Source organism: Pseudophryne corroboree, chromosome 6 (assembly GCF_028390025.1).
Source record: "Pseudophryne corroboree isolate aPseCor3 chromosome 6, aPseCor3.hap2, whole genome shotgun sequence".
Taxonomy (NCBI): domain Eukaryota; kingdom Metazoa; phylum Chordata; class Amphibia; order Anura; family Myobatrachidae; genus Pseudophryne; species Pseudophryne corroboree.
Window position 1 is genome coordinate 575,407,534 of NC_086449.1, and position 22,958 is coordinate 575,430,491.

At 47.0% G+C, this 22,958-nt stretch overlaps 1 protein-coding gene across 6 annotated transcripts in view; it reads right to left on the reverse strand.

Annotated features, from left to right (window-relative positions):
• LOC134932978 (oocyte-specific histone RNA stem-loop-binding protein 2-like) overlaps window positions 1-22,958 on the reverse strand; it is a 260,183-nt gene that overhangs the window by 85,078 nt on the left and 152,147 nt on the right. For 5 of the 6 annotated variants that reach the window (XM_063927877.1, XM_063927879.1, XM_063927874.1 and 2 more), the window contains one exon: window positions 5,811-5,939. In XM_063927877.1, the coding sequence (XP_063783947.1) occupies window positions 5,811-5,939 (129 nt within the window). The remainder of the gene's footprint in view (window positions 1-5,810; window positions 5,940-22,958) is intronic. The other variant, XM_063927875.1, reaches the window with a different exon arrangement.

A 22,958-nucleotide genomic window follows, 5' to 3' on the forward strand; every position in this document is an offset into this window, starting at 1 on the left:
TATTTCTCGTAGTCCGTAGTGGATGCTGGGAACTCCGTAAGGACCATGGGGAATAGCGGCTCCGCAGGAGACTGGGCACATCTAAAGAAAGCTTTAGGACTATCTGGTGTGCACTGGCTCCTCCCCCTATGACCCTCCTCCAAGCCTCAGTTAGGATACTGTGCCCGGACGAGCGTACACAATAAGGAAGGATTTTGAATCCCGGGTAAGACTCATACCAGCCACACCAATCACACCGTACAACTTGTGATATGAAACCCAGTTAACAGCATGATAACAGAGGAGCCTCTGAATAGATGGCTCACAACAAGAACCCGATTAGTTAACAATAACTATGTACAAGTATTGCAGACAATCCGCACTTGGGATGGGCGCCCAGCATCCACTACGGACTACGAGAAATAGAATTATCGGTAAGTAAATTCTTATTTTCTCTGACATCCTAGTGGATGCTGGGAACTCCGTAAGGACCATGGGGATTATACCAAAGCTCCCAAACGGGCGGGAGAGTGCGGATGACTCTGCAGCACCGAATGAGAGAACTCCAGGTCCTCCTCAGCCAGGGTATCAAATTCGTAGAATTTTGCAAACGTGTTTGCCCCTGACCAAGTAGCTGCTCGGCAAAGTTGTAAAGCCGAGACCCCTCGGGCAGCCGCCCAAGATGAGCCCACCGTCCTTGTGGAATGGGCTTTTATTGATTTAGGCTGCGGTAATCCTACCGCAGAATGCGCCAGCTGAATAGTGCTACAAATCCAGCGCGCAATAGACTGCTTAGAAGCAGGAGCACCCAGCTTGTTGGGTGCCATCAGGATAAACAGCGATCCAGTTTTCCTGACTCCAGCCGTCCTGGAAAAATAAAATTTTCAGGGCCCTGACTACGTCCAGCAACTTGGAATCCTCCAAGTCCCCAGTAGCCGCAGGCACCACAATAGGTTGGTTCAAGTGAAAACCTGAGACCACCTTCGGGAGAAACTGAGGACGAGTCCTCAACTCTGCCCTATCCATACAGAAAATCAGATAAGGCCTTTTACATGACAAAGCCGCCAATTCTGACACACGCCTGGCCAAGGCCAACAGCATGACCACTTTCCACGCGAGATACTTTAGCTCCATGGTTTTAAGTGGCTCAACCAATGCGACATTAGGAAATCCAACACCACGTTGAGATCCAAAAAGTGCCACAGGAGGCACAAAAGGAGGCTGAATATGTAGTACTCCTTTAACCAAAGTCTTAACTTCAGGAAGTGAAGCCAGTTCTTTCTGGAAGAAAATCGACAGAGCCGAAATCTGGACCTTGATGGACCCCAATTTGAGGCCCAAACGTCACCCCTGCTTGCAGGAAGTGCAGGAATCGACATAGTTGAAATTCCTCCGTCGGGGCCTTCATGGCCTCCCACCAAGCAACAAATTTTCGCCAAACGCGGCGATAATGTCTTGCGGTGACATCCTTCCTGGCTATGATCAGGGTAGGGATGACTTCCTTCGGAATACCCTTTTCCTTTAGGATCCGGTGTTCTACCGCCATGTCGTCCAACGCAGCCGCGGTAAGTCTTGGAACAGACAGGGTCCCTGCTGCAGCAGGTCTTGTCTGAGCGGCAGAGGCCAAGGGTCCTCTGCCAGCATCTCTTGAAGTTCCGAGTACCAAGCTCTTCATGGCCAATCCGGAACCCCGAGTATGGTTTTCACTCCTCGCCTTCTTATTATTCTCAGTACCTTGGGTATGAGAGGTAGAGGAGGAGACACATAAACCGACTGGTACACCCACGGTGTCACTAGAGCGTCCCCAGCGATCGCCTGAGGGTCTCTTGACCTGGCGCAATATCTTTTCAACTTCTTGTTGAGGCGGGACGCCATCATGTCCACCCGTGGTCATTCCCAACGGTTTACCCGCATTTGGAAAACTTCTGGATGAAGTCCCCATTCTCCTGGGTGTAGGTCGCCCATCGGAGAATCCTTGTGGCTTCTGCCATCGCCATCCTGCTTCTTGTGCCGCCCTGTCTGTTTACATGGGCGACCGCCGTGATGTCGTCTGATTGGATCAGTACCAGCTGGTTCTGAAGCAGGGGCCTTGCTTGTCTTAGGGCATTGTAAATGGCCCTTAGCTGCAGAATATTTATGTGAAGCGAAATCTCCTTGGAAATTTCTTCCCTGTGTGACTGCACCCCAGCCCCGAAGGCTGGCATCCGTGGTCACCAGGACCCAGTCCTGTATTCCGAATCTGCGGCCCACTAGTAGATGAGCCCTCTGCAGCCACCACAGCAGCGACACCCTGTTTCTTGCTGACAGGGTTATCCGCTGTTGTATCTGTACATGGGACCCGGACCATTAGTCCCACTGGAACGTCCTTGCGTGGAGTCTTCCGAATGGAATTATGCTTCGTACGAAGCTACCATTTTTCCCAGGACTCGTGTGCATTGATGTACCGACACCTGTCCTGGTTTTAGGATGTCTCTGACTAGAGATGACAACTCCTCGGCTTTTTCCACTGGAAGAAACACTCTTTTCTGGTCTGCGTTCAGAAACATTCCCAGGAACAGAAGACGTGTCGTCGGGACCAGCTGTGACTTTGGAATATTGAGAATCCAGTCGTGCTGTTGTAGCACTTCCCGAGAGAGTGCTACCCCCACTACCAACTGTTCTTTGGACCTCGCCTTTATCAGGAGATCGTCCAAGTACGGGATAATAAAAACTTCCTTCTTGCGAAGGAGTATCATCACTTCGGCCATTACCTAGGTAAAGACCTTCGGTGCCGTGGACAACTCCAACGGCCGCGTCTGGAACTGATAGTGACAGTCCTGTACCACATATCTGAGGTACTCCTGGTGAGGGGGGGGAATGGGGACATGCAGGTACGCATCCTTGATGTCCAGGGAGACCCTGTAATCCCCCTCGTCCAGGCTCGTAATAAGCGCCCTGAGCGATTCCATCTTGAACTTGAATCTTCTGATATAAAAGTTCAAGTATTTTAATTTCAAGATGGGTCTCACCGAACCGTTGCGGTACCACAACCACTGTGGAATAGTAACCCCTTCCTTGCTGAAGGAGGGGCACCTTGACAATCACTTGTTGTGATTATAGTGTTGAATATCCACCAACACCGTCTCCCTGGCAGAGGGAGGTGCCGGTAAGGCAGATTTTAGGAAACGGCGGGGGGAAGAACGTCTCGAACTCCAGCCTGTACCCCTGAGATACTACTTGAAGGACCCAGGGAACCATGTGAGAGAGCCCACTGTCTGCTGAAATATCTGAGACGGGCCCCCACCGTACCCGGGTCCGCCTGAGCAGCCCCAGCACCATGCTGTGGACCTACCGGACGCAGGGAGGACTTCTGCTCTTGGGAACTAGCTGTGTGTTGCAGCTTTTTTCCTCTACCTTTGCCTCTCGGCAGAAAGGATGAGCCTCTAGCCCACTTGTTTTTCTGGGGCCGAAAGGACTGTACTTGATGATACGGTGCTTTCTTTTGTTGTGGGGTAGCCTGTGGCAAAAAAATTAATTTCCCAGCAGTAGCTGTGGAAACGAGGTCTGAAAAACTATCCCCAAACAGTTTTACCCCCTTATAGGGCAACTTCCATGTGCCGATTCGAGTCGGCATCGCCTGACCATTGCCAAGTCCATAAACCCCGTCTGGCGGCAATGGACCTAGCGCTTATTTTTGATGCCAGCCGGCAAATATCCCTCTGTGCATCACACATGTATAAGACCACGTCTTTTATATGCTCTATTTTCAGCAAAATATTGTCCCTATCCATAGTTATTTTCCGACAGGGAATCTGACCACGCAGCGGGAGCACTGCACATCTATGCCGAAGCAACGGCTGGTCGCAATATAATGCCCTAGTGTGTGACCATATCTTATAGGGTAACCTCCTGCTTTCTATCAGCAGGTTCCTTCAGGGCGGCCGTACCCGAAGACGGTAGTGCCACCTTTTCTGATAAGCGTGTAAGCGCTGTATCTACCCTATGGGGTGTTTCCCCGCGTGACCTATCCTCTGGCGGGAAAGGGTACGCTGCCAATAACCGTTGTAGAAATTATCAATTTCTTACCGGGGGAAGACCGCTCTTCCTCACACACCTCATTTAATTTCTCAGATGCAGGAAAAACTACTAATAGTTTTCTCTCACCAAACACAATACCCTTTTATGTGGTACCTGGGGTATAATCATAAATGTGTAATACATTTTTCATTGTCTCAATCCTGTAACGGGTGGACCTATTTGGAGGGTACACCAGTCTCATCTATGTCGACACTGGAGTCAGTATCCGTGTCGACATCTGTGTCTGTTATCTGAGGTAGCGGGCGATTTTAGAGCCCCCCATGACATTTGAGACGCTGGAACAGGCACAAGCTGAGTAGCCGGCTGTTCCGTGTCGTCGACCTTTTATGTAAGGAGTTGACACTTTCACGTAATCCTTCCATAAGTTCAACCACACCGGTGTCGACCCCGCAGGGGGTGACAACATATTTACAGGCATTTGCTCCGCCTCCACCTCATTATCCTCCACATACCTGTCGACACAGCCGTACCGACACAGCACACACACAGGGAATGCTCTGATAGAGGACAGGACCCCACAAAGCCCTTTGGGGAGACAGAGGGAGAGTATGCCAGCACACACCAGGGCGCTATATATCACAGGGATAGCACCTATAAAAAAGTGTTTTCCCTTATAGCTGCATATATGTTGTATACTGCGCCTAAATTGTGCCCCCCCCTCTCTTTTTTACCCTTTCTGTAGTGTATTAACTGCAGGGGAGAGCCAGGGAGCTTCCCTCCAACGGAGCAGTGAGGGAAAAATGGCGCCAGTGTGCTGAAGGAGATAGCTCCGCCCCTTTTTCGCAGACTTTTCTCCCGCATTTTTATGGAATCTGGCAGGGGTTAATATACATCCATATAGCCCTGGGGGTTATATGTGATGTATATTTGCCAGCCAAGGTGTTTATATTGCTGCTCAGGGCGCCCCCCCCCCAGCGCCCTGCACCCTCAGTGACCGGAGTGTGTGGTGTGCATGAGGAGCAATGGCGCACAGCTGCAGTGCTGTGCGCTACCTTGGTGAAGACTGATGTCTTCTGCCGCCGATTTTCCGGACCTCTTCTTGCTTCTGGCTCTGTAAGGGGGACGGCGGCGCGGCTCTGGGACCGGACTCCGAGGCTGGGCCTGTGTTCGGTCCCTGTGGAGCTAATGGTGTCCAGTAGCCTAAGAAGCCCAAGCTGGCTGCAAGCAGGCAGGTTCGCTTCTTCTCCCCTTAGTCCCTCGATGCAGTGAGCCTGTTGCCAGCAGGTCTCACTGAAAATAAAAAACCTAAAACTAACTCTTTCTAAGAAGCTCAGGAGAGCCTCCTAGATTGCACCCTGCTCGGTCGGGCACAAAAATCTAACTGAGGCTTGAAGGAGGGTCATAGGGGGAGGAGCCAGTGCACACCAGATAGTCCTAAAGCTTTCTTTAGATGTGCCCAGTCTCCTGCGGAGCCGCTATTCCCCATGGTCCTTACAGAGTTCCCAGCATCCACTAGGACGACAGAGAAAATTCAGATTACAACCTGTAATTTAATTTTGTTTTAAAAATCTAACAAACATAGGTAAAAAGCCAAAGGGGGGTGAATACTTTAGCAAAGCACTGTAAATTGGCTAGAAACAGCCCTGCCTCCATTGAGCATAAGTAGTAAGCATTACCACCAGCTTTTAAAGCTATGAAAAAGGTACTGTAAGTACAGTATGGCACCAAACCCAATAAAGCACATAATGTAAATAAAGTAGAAAGAATAAAAATAAAAACACACACACACACACACACACACAGAACATGCTTACTTGGGAATCTGCTGACGATAGCACCGATAGCCAGTGGTGTTCTTGCCATAGTCTATTTGCTTCTGCCTCCTCTGCAGAACTGCTTCGTCAGTCTCACGTTTACTTGAGTCTGGGGATGTGCAGGCACTTCTTGAGAAACCGTTTACAAGGAAAGTTGTTCACATTAATTTTTAAATGTGAAATTAAGACATTTATGACGTGCAAAAAAATAAAAAAATATGACAAACCAGCTTTCAGAACAAATATACAAATGAGATAATAAATATAATACACACAAATTGCCTCAATTTTGTAGTAGACAAGGGTCTCATTAGCAAATCAGTCAGAGACCCTACCCATGCAAGTGGTAACTTTCCCCCCTCTAACTACAGAAGCTGTCTGATCATGCTCTACAGCCACATCTGCAAGGAGTTTAGTCTCAAATGTGAATGTCCATCGGCAAATTGAAAGGAGAAAAAGAAGGAGTAGTGGATTATTCTTATCGGTAATTACATTTCTTCTTCATTCTTAAAAATAAGAATTTACTTACCGATAATTCTATTTCTCGTAGTCCGTAGTGGATGCTGGGAACTCCGTAAGGACCATGGGGAATAGCGGCTCCGCAGGAGACTGGGCACATCTAAAGAAAGCTTTAGGATCACCTGGTGTGCACTGGCTCCTCCCCCTATGACCCTCCTCCAAGCCTCAGTTAGGATACTGTGCCCGGACGAGCGTACACAATAAGGAAGGATTTTGAATCCCGGGTAAGACTCATACCAGCCACACCAATCACACTGTACAACTTGTGATCTGAACCCAGTTAACAGCATGATAATAGAGGAGCCTCTAGAAAAGATGGCTCACTACAACAATAACCCGAATTTTTTGGTAACAATAATTATGTACCAGTATTGCAGACAATCCGCACTTGGGATGGGCGCCCAGCATCCACTACGGACTACGAGAAATAGAATTATCGGTAAGTAAATTCTTATTTTCTCTGACGTCCTAGTGGATGCTGGGAACTCCGTAAGGACCATGGGGATTATACCAAAGCTCCCAAACGGGCGGGAGAGTGCGGATGACTCTGCAGCACCGAATGAGAGAACTCCAGGTCCTCCTCAGCCAAGATATCAAACTTGTAGAATTTTACAAACGTATTTGCTCCTGACCAAGTAACTGCTCGGCAAAGTTGTAAAGCCGAGACCCCTCGGGCAGCTGCCCAAGATGAGCCCACCTTCCTTGTGGAGTGGGCATTTTAAGATTTTTGGCTGTGGCAGGCCTGCCACAGAATGTGCAAGCTGAATTGTACTACAAATCCAACGAGCAATCGTCTGCTTAGAAGCAGGAGCACCCAGTTTGTTGGGTGCATACAGGATAAACAGCGAGTCAGATTTTCTGACTCCAGCCGTCCTGGAAACATGTATTTTCAGGGTCCTGACCACGTCAAGCAACTTGGAATCCTCCAAGTCCTTAGTAGCCGCAGGTACCACAATAGGTTGGTTCATGTGAAATGCAGAAACCACCTTAGGTAGAAAATTTGAGGACGAGTCCTCAATTCTGCCCTTTCAGAATGAAATATTAAGTAAGGGCTTTTATATGATAAAGCCGCCAATTCTGACACCCGCCTGGCTGAAACCAGGGCTAACTCGTCACTTCCATGTGAGATATTTTAAGTCCACAGTGGTGAGTGGTTCAAACCAATGTGACTTTAGGAAACTCAACACAACATTGAGATCCCCAAGGTGCCACTGGAGGCACAAAAGGAGACTGTATATGCAGTACCCCTTTTACAAATGTCTGAACTTCAGGCACTGAAGCCAGTTCTTTTTGGAAGAAAATCGACAGGGCCGAAATTTGAACCTTAATGGACCCTAATTTTAGGCCCATAGACAGTCCTGTTTGCAGGAAATGGAGGAAACGACCCAGTTGAAATTCCTCTGTAGGGGCCTTCTTGGCCTCACCCCACGCAACATATTTTCGCCAAATGCGGTGATAATGTTTTGCGGTTACGTCTTTCCTGGCCTTGACCAGGGTAGGGATCTTCAGGATCCGGCGTTCAACCGCCATGCCGTCAAACGCAGCCGCGGTAAGTCTTGGAACAGACAAGGCCCTTGCTGGAGCAGGTCCTTTCTTAGAGGTAGAGGCCACGGTTCGTCCGTGAGCATCTCTTGAAGTTCCGGATACCAAGTCCTTCTTGGCCAATCCGGAACCATGAGTATAGTTCTTACTCCTCTCCTTATGATTCTCAGTACTTTTGGTATGAGGGGCAGAGGAGGGAACACATACACTGACTGGTACACCCACGGTGTTACCAGAGCGTCCACCGCTATTGCCTGAGGGTCCCTTGACCTGGCGCAATATCTGTCTAGTTTTTTGTTTAGACGGGACGCCATTATGTCCACCTTTTGTTTTTCCCAACGGTTTACAATCAGGTGGAAGACTTCTGGGTGAAGTCCCCACTCTCCCGGGTGAAGGTCGTGTCTGCTGAGGAAGTCTGCTTCCCAGTTGTCCACTCCCGGAATGAACACTGCTGACAGTGCTATCACATGGATTTTCCGCCCAGCGAAAATCCTTGCAGCTTCTGCCATTGCCCTCCTGCTTCTCGTGCCGCCCTGTCTGTTTACGTGGGCGACTGACGTGATGTTGTCCGATTGGATCAATACCGCCTGACCCTGAAGCAGGGGTTTCGCTTGACTTAGGGCATTGTAAATGGCCCTTAGTTCCAGAATGTTTATATGAAGAGATGTCTCCAGGCTTGACCATAAGCCCTGGAAATTCCTTCCCTGTGTGACTGCTCCCCAGCCTCGCAGGCTGGCATCCGTGGCCACCAGGACCCAGTCCCGAATGCCGAATCTGCGGCCCTCTAGAAGATGAGCACTCTGCAACCACCACAGGAGGGATACCCTTGTCCCTGGTGACAGGGTTATCCGCTGAAGCATCTGAAGATGCGACCCGGACCATTTGTCCAGAAGGTTCCACTGTGCGTGGAATCTGCCGAATGGGATTGCTTCGTAGGAAGCCACCATTTTTACCCAGAACCCTTGTGCATTGATGCACTGAGACTTGGTTCGGTTTTAGGAGGTTCCTGACTAGCTCGGATAACTCCCTGGCTTTCTCCTCCGGGAGAAGCACCTTCTTTCTGGACTATGTCCAGAATCATCCCTAGGAACAGAAGACAAGTCGTCGGAACCAGCTGCGATTTTGGAATATTGAAAATCCAATCGTGCTGCCGCAACACTACCTGATATAGTGCTACACCGATCTCCAACTGTTCCCTGGATCTTACCCTTATCAGGGAATCGTCCAAGTAAAGGATAACTAAAATTCCCTTCCTTCGAAGGAATATCATCATTTCGGTCATTACTTCAGTAAAGACCCGGGGTGCCGTGGACCATCCCTACGGCAGCGTCCGAACTGATACAGTTCTGTACCATAACCTGAAATACCCTTGGTGAGAAGGGTAAATTTTGACATGAAGGTAAGCCTCCTTGATGTCCCGAGACATCATGTAGTCCCCTTCTTCCAGGTTTGCAATCACTGCTCTGAGTGACTCAATTTTGAATTTGAACCTCTGTATGCAAGTGTTCAAAGATTTTAGATTTTAAAATCGGTCTCACCGAGCCGTCTGGCTTCGGTACCACAATAGTGTGGAATAATACCCCGTTCCCTGTTGCAGGAGGGGTACCTTGATTATCACCTGCTGGGAATACAGCTTGTGAATGGCTTCCAAAACTGCCTCCCTGTCAGCGGGAGACGTCGGTAAAACAGACTTTTGGAAACGGCGAGGGGAATACGTCTCGAATTCCAATTTGTACCCCTGAAATATTATCTGAAGGATCCAGGGGTCTACTTGCGAGTGAGCCCACTGCGCACTGAAATTCATTGAGAACGGGACCCCACCGTGCCTGAACTTGTAAAGCCCTAGCGTCATACTGAGGGCTTGGCAGCGGCGGAAAAGGGTTTCTGTTCCTTGGAACTGGCTGATCTCTGCAGCCATTTTCCTCTCCCTCTGTCACGAGCAGAAAAGAGGAACCCTTTTGTCCGCTTGCCAACCAGGACTGCGCCTGATAATACGGCGTCTTATTTTGAGAGGCGACCTGGGGTACATCCCCTCTTTTAAGGCAATACTTCCAAATGCCGTTTGGAATCCGCATCACCTGACCACTTTACTGGAATAATTGGACAACGCACTTATACTTGATGCCAGTCGGCAAATATTCCGCTGTGCATCCTGCATATATAGAAATGCATCTTTTAATTGCTCTATAGGCAATAATATACTGTCCTTATCTAGGATACCATATTTCCAGTCAGGGAATCCGACCACGCCAACCCAGCACTGCACATCCAGGCTGAGGCGATTGCTGGTCGCAGTATAACACCAGTATGTGTGTAAATACATTTTAGGATACGCTCCTGCTTTCTATCAGCAGGATCCTTAAGGGCGGCCATCTCAGGAGAGGGTAGAGCCCTTGTTTTTACAAGCGTGTGAGCGCTTTATCCACCCTAGGGGGTGTTTCCCAACGCACCCTAACCTCTGGCGGGAAAAGGTATACTGCCAATAACTTTTTAGAAAATATCAATTGTTATCGGGGGGAAACCCACGCATCATCACACACCTCATTTTATTTCTCAGATTCAGGAAAACTACAGGAAGTTTTTCCTCACCAAACATAATACCCCTTTTTTTGGTGGTATTCATATTATCAGAAAAGTGTAAACTTTTTCCATTGCCTCAATCATGCAATGTGTGGCCCTATTGGAAATCACGGTTGTCTCTTCACCGTCGACACAGGAGTCAGTACCCCTGTCGGCGTCTGTATCTGAGGTAACGGGCGCTTTAGGGCCCCTGTATGAGACGTCTGGACATGCACAAGCTGAGTAGCCGGCTGTCTCATGTCAACCACTGTCTTTTATACAAAGCTGACACTGTCACGCAATTTCAACAGTACATCCACTCAGGTGTCGACCCCCTAGGGGGTGACAACACTATTTCAGACACTCTACTCCGTCTCCTCATCATTTTTCTCCTCATACATGTCGACACCAACGTACCGACACACAGCACACACACAGGGAATGCTCCGATAGAGGACAGGACCCCACTAGCCCTTTGGGGAGACAGAGGGAGAGTTTGCCAGCACACACCAGAGCGCTATATATATACAGGGATAACCTTATATAAGTGTTTTTCCCTTTATAGCTGCTGTATTGTTATATACTGCGCCTAATTTGTGCCCCCCTCTCTTTTTTAACCCCTTTCTGTAGTGTAGTGACTGCAGGGGAGAGCCAGGGAGCTTCCCTCCAACTGAGCTGTGAGGGAAAATGGCGCCAGTGTGCTGAGGAGATAGGCTCCGCCCCTTTCTCAGCGTCCTTATCATCCTTTTTCTGTATGTTTTGGCAGGGGTTAAATGCATCCATATAGCCCAGGAGTTATATGTGATGCATTTATTTTAGCCATATAAGGTTTTTTTATCTATTTATTGCGTCTCAGGGCGCTGCCCCCCCCAGCGCCCTGCACCCTCAGTGACCGGAGTGTGAAGTGTGCTGAGAGCAATGGCGCACAGCTGCGGTGCTGTGCGCTACCTTATCTGAAGACAGGATCGTCTTCTGCCGCCGATTTTTCCGGACCTCTTCGCTCTTCTGGCTCTGTAAGGGGGACGGCGGCGCGGCTCCGGTGACCCATCCAGGCTGAACCTGTGATCGTCCCTCTGGAGCTAATGTCCAGTAGCCTAAGAAGCCCAATCCACTCTGCACGCAGGTGAGTTCGCTTCTTCTCCCCTTAGTCCCTCGATGCAGTGAGCCTGTTGCCAGCAGGTCTCACTGAAAATAATAAACCTAAACTAAAACTTTCACAAAGAGCTCAGGAGAGCCCCTAGTGTGCACCCTTCTCGTCGGGCACAGAAATCTAACTGAGGCTTGGAGGAGGGTCATAGGGGGAGGAGCCAGTGCACACCAGGTGATCCTAAAGCTTTCTTTAGATGTGCCCAGTCTCCTGCGGAGCCGCTATTCCCCATGGTCCTTACGGAGTTCCCAGCATCCACTAGGACGTCAGAGAAATTACATTTATGATAAGTTCATATCCCACTGTTTAAAGGTAGAGACAGGAAACCCTTCACTGCCCACCTCCTCTGGCAATATTGGTTACGCCTCATTTTCCCACCGGTCCGTGTTTACTCCAAAAATTGTCCAAATGTTTATACGCCGCCTGACCAGCAAAATCAGTTTTTCCTTGCACACCATAGATATGCACAAAAAACAAAAAAAAAACCTAGTGATGCTGCAGATATCATAATGTACAAATCTGTATGCAGCCAAACATTGTAGTAGCACATCGACCATACTTGAATTGGCCCCAGAGTAGCAAGATAACACAGCAATAAGGTACTGTACATGCAAACAGAAGAGTGTTATGGGAGACTCACGCGGTAACATATGCAAATGTACCAGTTTTGCAAAATCAAAGCTCTGCAAAAATTAATGGTTTGAATGAAGAAAATAAAAAAATAAAATAAAAAAAAAACCCCCAAAGAGTTTGCCGGCTTATTCTAGTAAAGCATACGGTACAACAGTGTTCAATTCTGTTTTTGCCAATCCTATCACTAGCATAGTAAACTTATTTTTGTAGGCGATAACCCAATGGCTGAAGTCCCGATTATAGAATGTCCACTTTCTACAAGACACCTGCAGTACGCAAGGCTGAATATATTAGTGATGAGCGAGGTTCGGTTTTACTCGGTTTTACTCGGTTCTCAAAACGGCATCTTATTGGCTATCCAAAACACGTGACATCCGTGAGCCAATAAGATGCCGCTTTGAGAACCGAGTAAAACCGAGTAAAACCGAATCCGCTCATCACTAGAATATATACAATAATTAGCATAGGTGCTCGTCAGCTCTCCACTGATTCAAACTGTTGAGCATATATTGCTAGCTGAACTTTTGTATCAATGTTTTACAAAGTATCAAAGACAGCAAGTAAAGGGCTAAAATGTTTCCACCTCCTGCGCAATGTTCTGACTGAATCAACGCCCAGTCCAAACCCCTGGACCGAGATACGTAAGCACTTATGAAGCAGGTTTTTTTTCTCCAAACCTCGGATGACAGGAAAAAAACAAAACATTTCACCCCTTAGGATTCACATTTGAAAAAAATAAAAAACTCTGCAAAGTGCGTGCTTACGTCATGGACTTAACACTTGGACTAGGTCAAGGCTCACTCAGGCATGGCACAGGATACGTATGTGCCTTTTGAGACACAGCACTGGGGCCCTGGGTACCATGAGCCACAAGTGGAAGGATGAGGCCCTAGGCATGTGCTGCAGCTCCTGCCCTCCAAACCTCTACACGGGCCCAGGTTAAACAGAGCACATCAGCTAGTTCTCTCCCTTAATTGTAAATTAGAGTTGTTCTACACAAATATTGTTTGTGATCTTTATACTTTTACAGAAAGCAAAAGGAAATAACCCCCCCTACCCCCCAAGACAAACATAGGTAAAAAATAAATAAAAAATTGTAACTGAAAAGAGTGCTCTTATATACCATCCTATGATGAAGTGTCCTAAAGCGCGTGATACCACTTTTCTCCTAAGTCCACAGTATCCACAGGTTATACCTTGGGATATTTGGTAGCGACAGCAGAATGGCACCAATGATCAAAGCTTTTCAGACTCCCGGGATGCAACGGGTCAGTCTCCTATATCCCCACCTCATGGCTCAGGCAATTCAGTTTTCCCAAAGCTCAAGGCAGGAGCATAATGGAAAACCCTATTCAGGTGAGAAGAACATACTAACCTCTTTCGTCTTGTATGAAAGTGTGTGCGCGCGCAAGTGTAAGGATTCTCAAATCAGGTGCGTCAGGGTGGAATCCCTGTGGACTTAGGAGAAAAAGTTAGATGGCAAGTCTACCATAACTACTTCTTTCTCCTGCAGGGTCCACAGTAGTATTCACAGGATATACTTTGGGACGTCCCAAAGCAGAAATTAGTGGAGGGGACGCTCCTGACTGGACATGAGAATCCTTTGCCCAAAAGCAGCGTCCTGAGAGGCAAAGGTATCAATGGCATAATGTCAAAAGGAAGACCATGTGGCTGCGCTACATATCTGTTCAGCTGAGGCACCACGTTGTGCTGCCCATGTAGGACCTACCTTACGAGTAGAGTGGGCAGAGACATTAGCTAGGATAGGGAGATCAGCTTTAGAATATGCTTCCGAAATAGCCATTAGAAGCCACCTCACCAGTGTTTGCTTGTCAGCAGGCCATCCTCTCTTGTGCAATCCGTAGACAACGAAGAGAGTGTTTGTTTTTCTGATGGCACTGGTACGATCCACGTATACTTAAAGCATGGACTACGTCCAATGATGCATCTCCCACAGAGAGGTCCGGTCCTTGAAAAGCCGGTACAACAATCTTCATTAAAAGGTTTAATTTAGAGACAACCTTAGGAAGATACCCAGATCTAGTTCGGAGAACTGCTCTATCTGGATAAAACATCAGAAAGGGAGGGTGACACAACACCCCTAAATCTGAAACTCTTCTAGCTGAAGCAATTGCCAGTAGAAAGAGAACTTTTGCTGTCAACCATTTCAAATCCACTTTATTCAGTGGCTCAAATGAGGCAACTTGAAGCACCCTAAGGAGTATTTCTAGATCCCAAGGGGCTGTAGGGGGAACAAAAAGGTGGTTGAATGTTAAGCATTCCTTGGAAAAAAGTGCAAACATCCTGCAGGTTATCAATTTTCTTTTGGAACCATACAGTTAGTGCCGACACTTGTACCTTCAAGGAAGACACAGACCTTTATCCATTCCTGCTTGAAGGAATGCTAGACCTCTTGAAACTCTGAAAGACCTCGGGTCATAATTTCTGGCAGTGCACCACTGAATATCAGCATGCAATATGCGGTAATAAATGTGAGCAGAGGATGGTTTCCTTGCTCGAAGCATTGCTTGAATTACCGGTTGTGAAAACCCTTTTGCTTTCAAGATGGACGTCTCAAGTGCCACGCCGTCAAAGACAGTCGATCCAGGTGTTTGTAGAGATAAGGACCCTGGGACAATAGATCTGGAGATTGAGGCAGTATCCGTGTACCAATGTTGTCTGGGCCACGCCGGAGCTATTAGTATCACGGCGCCCTTTTCTTGTTTGAATTTTCGAATCACCCTGGGCAACAGGGAGATCGGTGGAAACATACGCCAGATGAAACTCCCACTTCACTGACAGGACATCCACGAAGGTGGCTTCGGGATCCTTCGTTCTTGACCCATATACAAGTACTTTGTTGTTCTGGCAAGACGCCATGAGGTCTACTTCCGGCAGTCCCCATTTGTTCAGTCTGAATGACTTCTGGGTGTAAAGGCCCATTTGCTTGCATGAATGGCGCGTCGGCTGAGAAAGTCCACTTCCCAATTTAGGACTCCCAGAATGAACACTGCAGATACAGCTGGATGATGAAGTTCTGCCCACCTTAACGTGTGGCTTACCTCCTTCATTGCCCTTCGGCTGTGTGTTCTTCCTCTGTGATTGAGGTATGCTACTTCCGTCGCATTGTCTGAGCAAATCTGGATCGGCTTACTGTGAAGTATTTATTTTGCCTGGGTGAGTGCCATGTATATGGCCCGAAGTTCCAGTATATTGATTGGTAGGCAGCTTTCTTCCCTGGTCCACTGCCCCTGGAAGAAGCACTGTTTTGTCACAGCTCCTCAACCCTAGAGGCTGGCATCTGTTGTCAGAACCTCCCAGAGATCCAAAAAAGTGTCACCCTTTGTCCAGATGGGATGTTTGTAGTCATAATGACTGTCACGCTCGGTGTAAGTTGGGGTTCCGACCGAGTTTTGGCTGAAGGGACAGCTACCTGTGAGGAGAGTAAACGAGGTGGCTGAATGTAATTCTTCCTCATGGGGTGGAAGCCAAACTAAGCGTTAACGGTGGCCGGAGGGCGTAAAGAAAAGGAGGACTTTGTAGGAAGATAACTGTAGTTTTAATGAATAATCAGGCTGTACACGAATATTGGAGAAATAGAAGAAACTGGAAGAATTAGAGAGTCTATGATTAAAATGACTTGAAGAGTGAAGCTGAAGAACTCCAGTAAAGAAGAACTGAAGACTGTGTTTTAAGATTAAAAGACGAGGCTGAAGAACTTGGACTTTGAAGAAATGAAGACGTTTGCGGGAACCGCCGTTAGCACCTGGAGCTCCTCTACGACCTGGGGCCACGTGAGCGCTTCCACGAGTGGCAATGGACTTAGACAGCAGGACTGCAGAAGCGTTTAGGTAACCGATGGATGAGAGCAACCAGGACCAGGGAATCAGAAGTAACCTGGGAGCACAGAGCTGGAGAACCTTTCACAAGGAGGTAACTTGAAGCACTGGCACTCTCCCTCTGAGCCAGCTCCCTTTTGTAAGGGGAGAACACGCAGGATTGGCTGGACACAGATTGGGAACTTCATTGGTAATACTCTGATCTCCAACATGGCTGTCCCCAGCACAGGAGACATACTTCGCTGTTAGCACACAGCTTTAGCCAGCTTCTGTCTCTGACACACTATACTGTGTCACAACTAGAGGACCTTACCGCAGCGAACCCCGCTGCAGCGCCCGGCTCTCCAGTCCCTCAGCCCCCGGCCCTTGGCAGCCGAACATCCGTCCAGGAGGACCCACCACCAGTGGCTCCCTGCCACGCCAACCAGTGGGACGGTAACCCGTGGGAGCACCCGCCGGAGGTAAGGCTCCGGAGCCTGACAGACTATCGTACTTCCCGAGGAAGAATCATAGTCTGGGTTTTCATTGTCTGATGCAGTCCATTCCGAAAGAATCAGAAGTTAAAGGGGCCTTGAATGAAATTGAGCATATTCCACAATGTCGAATCACTCGCATTGCTGCATGAATGGACACCTTCCGACTGTATAGTAGCCCCTGTATCCCCATTTGTAATGTGGATATTTTGTTCAGAGGTAGGAAGATTCGCTGAAGATTTGAATCCAATACAGCTCCTAGATGCGTCATATGTTTTGACAGAACTAGGGATGACTTTGCCCAATTTATGAGCCAGCCGTGACTTTGTAAGTAGGCTATTGTCAGTTGAAGATGGCACTGCACAGTTTCCTGGGACCAAGCCAGGATTAGCAGGTCACCTAGGTATGGGAAAGTCTTATCCCCTGACGAAGATAACCTGCCATCACCACCATAATTTGGGTGAACACTCTTGGAGCTGTAGCCAGTCCAAAAGGTAGAGCCTGAAATTGGAAATCCCCTGGCCCCATACCCAAAATAATGGAATGCAAGGTCTCCATATGAATGAGGCAACCAGGTGTATTTGTTCAGAGTTGAGATAGAGAATGGACCGGTATGACCCATTCGGTTTCTGTACTAGAACCAGGTTGGAATAGTAACCCTGTCCTTGCTGTGCAGGAGGAACTGGTACTATCACCCCTGATTGTAACAATGTCTGAACTGCCTCTTGAAGTGCCCTGGCCTTCGTTTCCACTCAAGGCGGGCTGGTACAAAAAAAAACTTTTGTAGCGGGATTTTCTTGAAGGCAAAGGCATAACCATGAAACATCGCTTCTTGCACCCAGGCATCTGTGGTGGACTGCTGCCAGAGGTGTGCAAAAAGAAGATGGCCTCCCAACCTGGGATTCCCTAGGTCAGGCATTCCCAACCACGGTCCTCAAGGCACACCAACAGTGCAGGTTTTTGTGATATCCAGGCTGCAGCACAGATGGTTAAATCAAAATAACTGAGCTACTAATTAAGTCACCTGTGCTGAAGCTTGGATATCACTAAAACCTGCACTGTTAGTGTGCCTTGAGGACCGTGGTTGGGAATGCCTGCTTTAAGTGGAGGCCCGTGCCATCAGGCTGAAGACTTATCCTCTGGTTTTTATGGTGTTCTTCTGGTTGCCCAATGCTTTTTAGTCTTCCCAGACTTATCCGATTGGGACTGTTTTCCACAACCTTTCCTTTTGCTTTACCTTGTCCGAAAGGACTGAAAAGCCGGAAGCCTGGGTTAAGATTTATACGATGACAGAAACTTCATTTTCTTAGAGTGTGCTTCTGACTCCAGATTATTATTTAGTCCTGTACCAAACAGAATATCTCCATTAAAATGGAAAAGACGCTAGCACCTTTTTGGATTCTGAGTCTGCAAGTACGCAGTCAAACAGCTTTATGAGCTGCTACTGCTGAAGCTGATGCTTGAGAAGCTACTGTACCCATATTTAAGGCTGCTTCTTCCATAAAGACTGCTGCCTGTTTAATATGTGCAATATGTGACTTTCGTTCTCTAGTAGCCAATGAAAGATCATCTTCCAATGCATCAGCCCAGGCCGCCACCGCTTTTGCCATCCATGCTGTGGCCATGGCCAGCCTCAACTGCCCCTGAGAGGGGAAAAACAGTTTAAAGAAAACCATCTATTTTTCTGTTACATCATTTAAAGATGTTGAAGGCAGAGGTAATGTAGATTTACACACTAATCAAATCACATGTGTATCTACTTTGGGAGCAATCTCCCTTTTCAAACATTCCCCAGCCGCAAGCTGGGGAATTTCTTAGGAATTTTAACCTTCTAACTGGGTGTGACCCATGCCTCTTGCTTGATTTCCGTCAGCTGTTCTGACTCTGAAAATTGTGTTTTGGCTGTTTTGGGACGTTTAAACACATTTGCCTTAGATTTTAACACCGGCTCTGCTGCCTCCTCTAAAGACAGATTGGCTTTCACTGCACTAATTAGCTCAGGTATATCTACCGAGTGGAGACATTCATCATCTCTATATGCAGACCCAGAATGTGAGGAATCCGCTTCAACACCTGAAGTGTCCTCTTATTATTTAATAGTGTCAGAGATGGCCGGAGGTGCGGGATGATGGACGATCTCCAACATTTTTTTTTTTAAAGCAGCAGAACTTCCAAGGTAAAACCATGCCTCGTAAATTACTGCCCCTTCAAAAAAGACAAAAAAACAAAAACAACCACACCAGAGATCGGCCGACATCCCACACCCTCGGCAATCTCGTTCGCTATTACATCTCACCTCAAAGCTCTCAAATCAGAGGAATCTAAAATTGAAGATGCCGTTTATTAACCTATATAATATGAAAAGGACTTGTGATTAATACTAGGTGCCAACGTGTTTGCATCAAATACCATATCTTACTGGGAAAACCTGTTTCATGCCCCACATACAAGTCAGAATTATACAGCACAATATTGTATCGTTGTAAGACTAGTTCTCTTTGTAAATCAATACAGGACTAACACCAGCAATGGGGCCAATTCAGACCTGTTCGCTTGCTAGGGTTGTTTTGCAGTCCTGCGTTCGCATAGTCGCCGCCCATAGGGAAGAATATTTTCGCTTTGCAAGTGTGCGAACGCATGTGTAGCAGAGCTGTACAAACAGATCTTGTGCAGTCCGAGCAGCCCAGGACTTACTCAGCCGCTGCGAACACTTCAGCCTATCCGGGACCGTAATTGACGTCAGGAACCCTCCCTGCAAACGCATGGACACGCCTGCATTTTTCCCAAACACACCGACCCACAAACAGCTTCTTCCTGTCAATCTCCTTGCGAGTGGTTCCTTCGCACAAACCCATCGCTGAGCAGAGATCCGCTTTGTACCTGTGCAACACGTCTGTGCATTGCTGTGCATGCAAAGTTTAGACCTGATCGCCCGCTGTGCGAAAATACAGCCTAGCGATCAGGTCTGAATTAGGCTCCATGTTCACATGCCTTATAGAATGATTATAAAACGGTACTTATTTTTAACCAAGGCTACTACAGTGTGTTTATTAACAATACTGGCTTGTGAAGAATTGTAACTACTGTATTTTATAGTGAAAAGGCTAACTGACCCTTCTTTCTTTTAGCACATTATGATAGAGAGAAATTTACATAACAAACCCTGCAATTTCCAAATTATATACCAAATTCCTCAGGTTTCCTTCTGGCTACACAAGATCCATATCTTTTGCCTTTATTGCATATTAACTTTCTATCCTAACACTATTATATTACAAGAAGGTAGCTTCACTCAAGAATACACATGGCCTTACTAATATGAAAGACATGTACAAAAAACAAACAAAGCTATACACCACAAGTTAAAACAAAAAGTTAGGATCTTTCACTTGTAGTAGTCAACCATTAAAAACAAGCTTCAATAAATCACACGTCACCTAAAAAAAAAAAAAAAAAAAGGATTTTAGTTACCTACCGGTAAATCCTTTTCTCGTAGTCCGTAGAGTATGCTGGGGTCCATATTGGTACCATAGGGTATAGACAGGTCCACTAGGAGCCATTGGCACTTTAAGAGTTTGAGAGTGTGGGCTGGCTCCTCCCTCTATGCCCCTCCTACCAGACTCAGTATAGAAACTGTGCCCGAGGAGACGACATACTTTGAGAGAAGGAAATACAGATAGTGGCGAGATTCATACCAGCTCACACAACAAGGCAAATACGGCGAACGTGCCGGAAAACTCAGCAACAGCTGAAACCGTAAATAATGCAGAACTTGCCTAGGAACCAGGCAGTACTGAACTATAAAACTGATTAACAAAAAGAAGGGAAAGGATTGGTCTTAGGTGGCGCACAAAATAATAATTCACTTCATAAAATATAACTTTTAATTCTTTATTTTTAAAAAACCCGTAACTGTGAAATATTAAAAACCAACATACAATGACAAAACAAAATGTTGCATATAATAAAAATGCACACTGTATTACATGTGTCGTGCCCTGCTCATGTATTATAATTAGTGTAATGGGTATATTAACCTCAACTGATATTGTGTATACTGTCTGTTATTTAATATCAATAAATATGATTTACAATGCTTGTTTGGCAGTTATTGTGTGTTTATAATGATATTATTACAAATTTTCTAAGTATTATCGTAATCTATTTATCTGCTAGCTGATATTTCCTCCTCATACATCACTATAAATTGTATCCCACTGTAATTGTGAGTAACCGAAAATTACCCGTATGCCACTGTACTAGTTCATGCAATTATAACGCGTTATGACAAGTAGATATTTTAGTTTTCAGATGTAGGCTATCCCAGATAGTGGGTCAAAATTATGCTCTAATCACTAATCACCGCTCTCAAACCCTGTTGTCAGCGTTCTTAGTGATATATCTCAAACCCTTAATGGGGTACACATAATATCGCATATCACTGTTGGCATCTTTAGCCTTTTATTACAGTGACTATAGCTGTACTCCATTGTGTAGCATTATTCCATTATTTTGTGCTCTGATCAGCCTTTAGTCGCAGTAATGATCACATATATTCAGAGTTCAACTGTTAGCCTTTTGTAATCTTAATTGTCAGCGTTATCAGTGGAAGATATTAGACACCTTTATTATCCCGGTGTACACAGTGTGTCGTATATCACTGCTGGCCTAATCAGCCTTTTGTTGCAGTGATTGTGACGTGTGCTCAAAATGCCAGTGCTACTCCTCTAATAGTAACTCCACTTGGTTACATTATACATAAAGGTAGCAGAACATGTACCATGTGGATGTACCAAAGCTCCCAGGACGGGAGGTAGAGCGCGGAGGCTCCTGCAAAACCGCTTGACCAAACTTGGTCATCAGATGCCAAAAGTATCGAACTTGTAAAACTTAGCAAACGTGTTTGACCCAGACCAAGTAGCTGCTTGGCAAAGCTGTACAGCCGAGACACCCCGGGCAGCCGCCCAGGAAGAGCCCACCTTACTAGTAGAGTGGACGTTAACAGATTTTGGACACGGCAATCCTGCCATAGAATATGCATGCTGGATGGTGAACCTGATCCAGTGTGAAATCGACTGCTTAGAAGCAGGACCCCCAATTTTTTGGGGATCATAGAGGACAAACAGTCAGATTTTCTACGATGAGCCATCCTCTTCACATAAATCTTCAAAGTCCTCACAACATCCAAGGCCTTTGAAGCAAATTGAGTCAGTAGCCACTGGCACCACAATAGGTTGGTTGATATGAAAAGCAGATACAACCTTAGGCAGGAACTGCGGACGAGTCCTGAGTTCCACCCTATCTTCATGGAAGATCAGAAAGGGACTTTTACAAGACAAATCCCCCAATTCCAACACGCGTCGAGCAGAAGCTAAAGGCCAACAAAGTGACAGCCTTCCACGTGAGAAACTTGATTTTAGCCTCCTGTAGAGGCTCAAACCAATCCGATTGCAGGAACTGCAACACCACATCAAGATCCCAGGGTGCCGTTGGTGCCACAAAGGGGGGTTGGATGTGCAGAACCCCTTTCAAAAAGGTCTGAAGCTCAGGGTGGACAGCCAATTGTTTTTGGAAGAAAATGGACAATGCTGAGATTTGGACCTTGATGGAGCCCAATCTCAGGCCCATATCCATACCTGCTTGCAGGAAAAAGAGAAAACGTCCCAGTTGAAACTCCACCACAGGAATTTTTTTGGATTCACACCAAGAATATATATTTTTTCCAAATTCGATGGTAATGTTTAGACGTTACCCCCTTCCTAGCCTGTATCAGGGTAGGAATAATCTTACTCGGGATACCCTTCCGAGCTAAGATACAGCGCTCAACCGCCGTGCCGTCAAATGTAGCCATGGTATGTCTTGATAAGCGAACGGCCCCTGCAGTAGCAGATCTTGGATCCTCCAGCAGAAGATCCAGCAGATCTGCGTACCAAGCCCTCCTTGGCCAGTCTGGAGCAATGAGTATTGCCAGAACCTTTGTTCTTTTTATAAGTTGAAGAACTCTTGGTATCAGAGGAAGTGGAGGGAACACATACACTGACGTGAACACCCACGGTGTTACCAGTGCTTCCACCGCCAAAGCCTGTGGGTCTCTCGACCTGGAACAGTACCTCTGCAGCTTCTTGTTGAGGTGGGAGGCCATCATGTCTATGTGAGGAACCCCCCGCCAACCGGTTACCTCCTTGAACACTTCCGGATGGAGGCCCCACTCTCCTGGATGGAGATAGTGTCCGCTGAGGAAGTCTGCTTCCCAGTTGTCTACTCCCGGGATGAAGATTGCGGACATCGCCACCGTGTGTCTTTCTGCCCAGAGGAGGATTCTTGACACCTCTGACATGGCAGCCCTGCTCTTCGTTCCGTCTTGTCGGTTTATGTAGGCCACTGTGGTCACGTTGTCCGACTGCACGTGAACAGCCCCGATCCTGTAGAAGGTGTG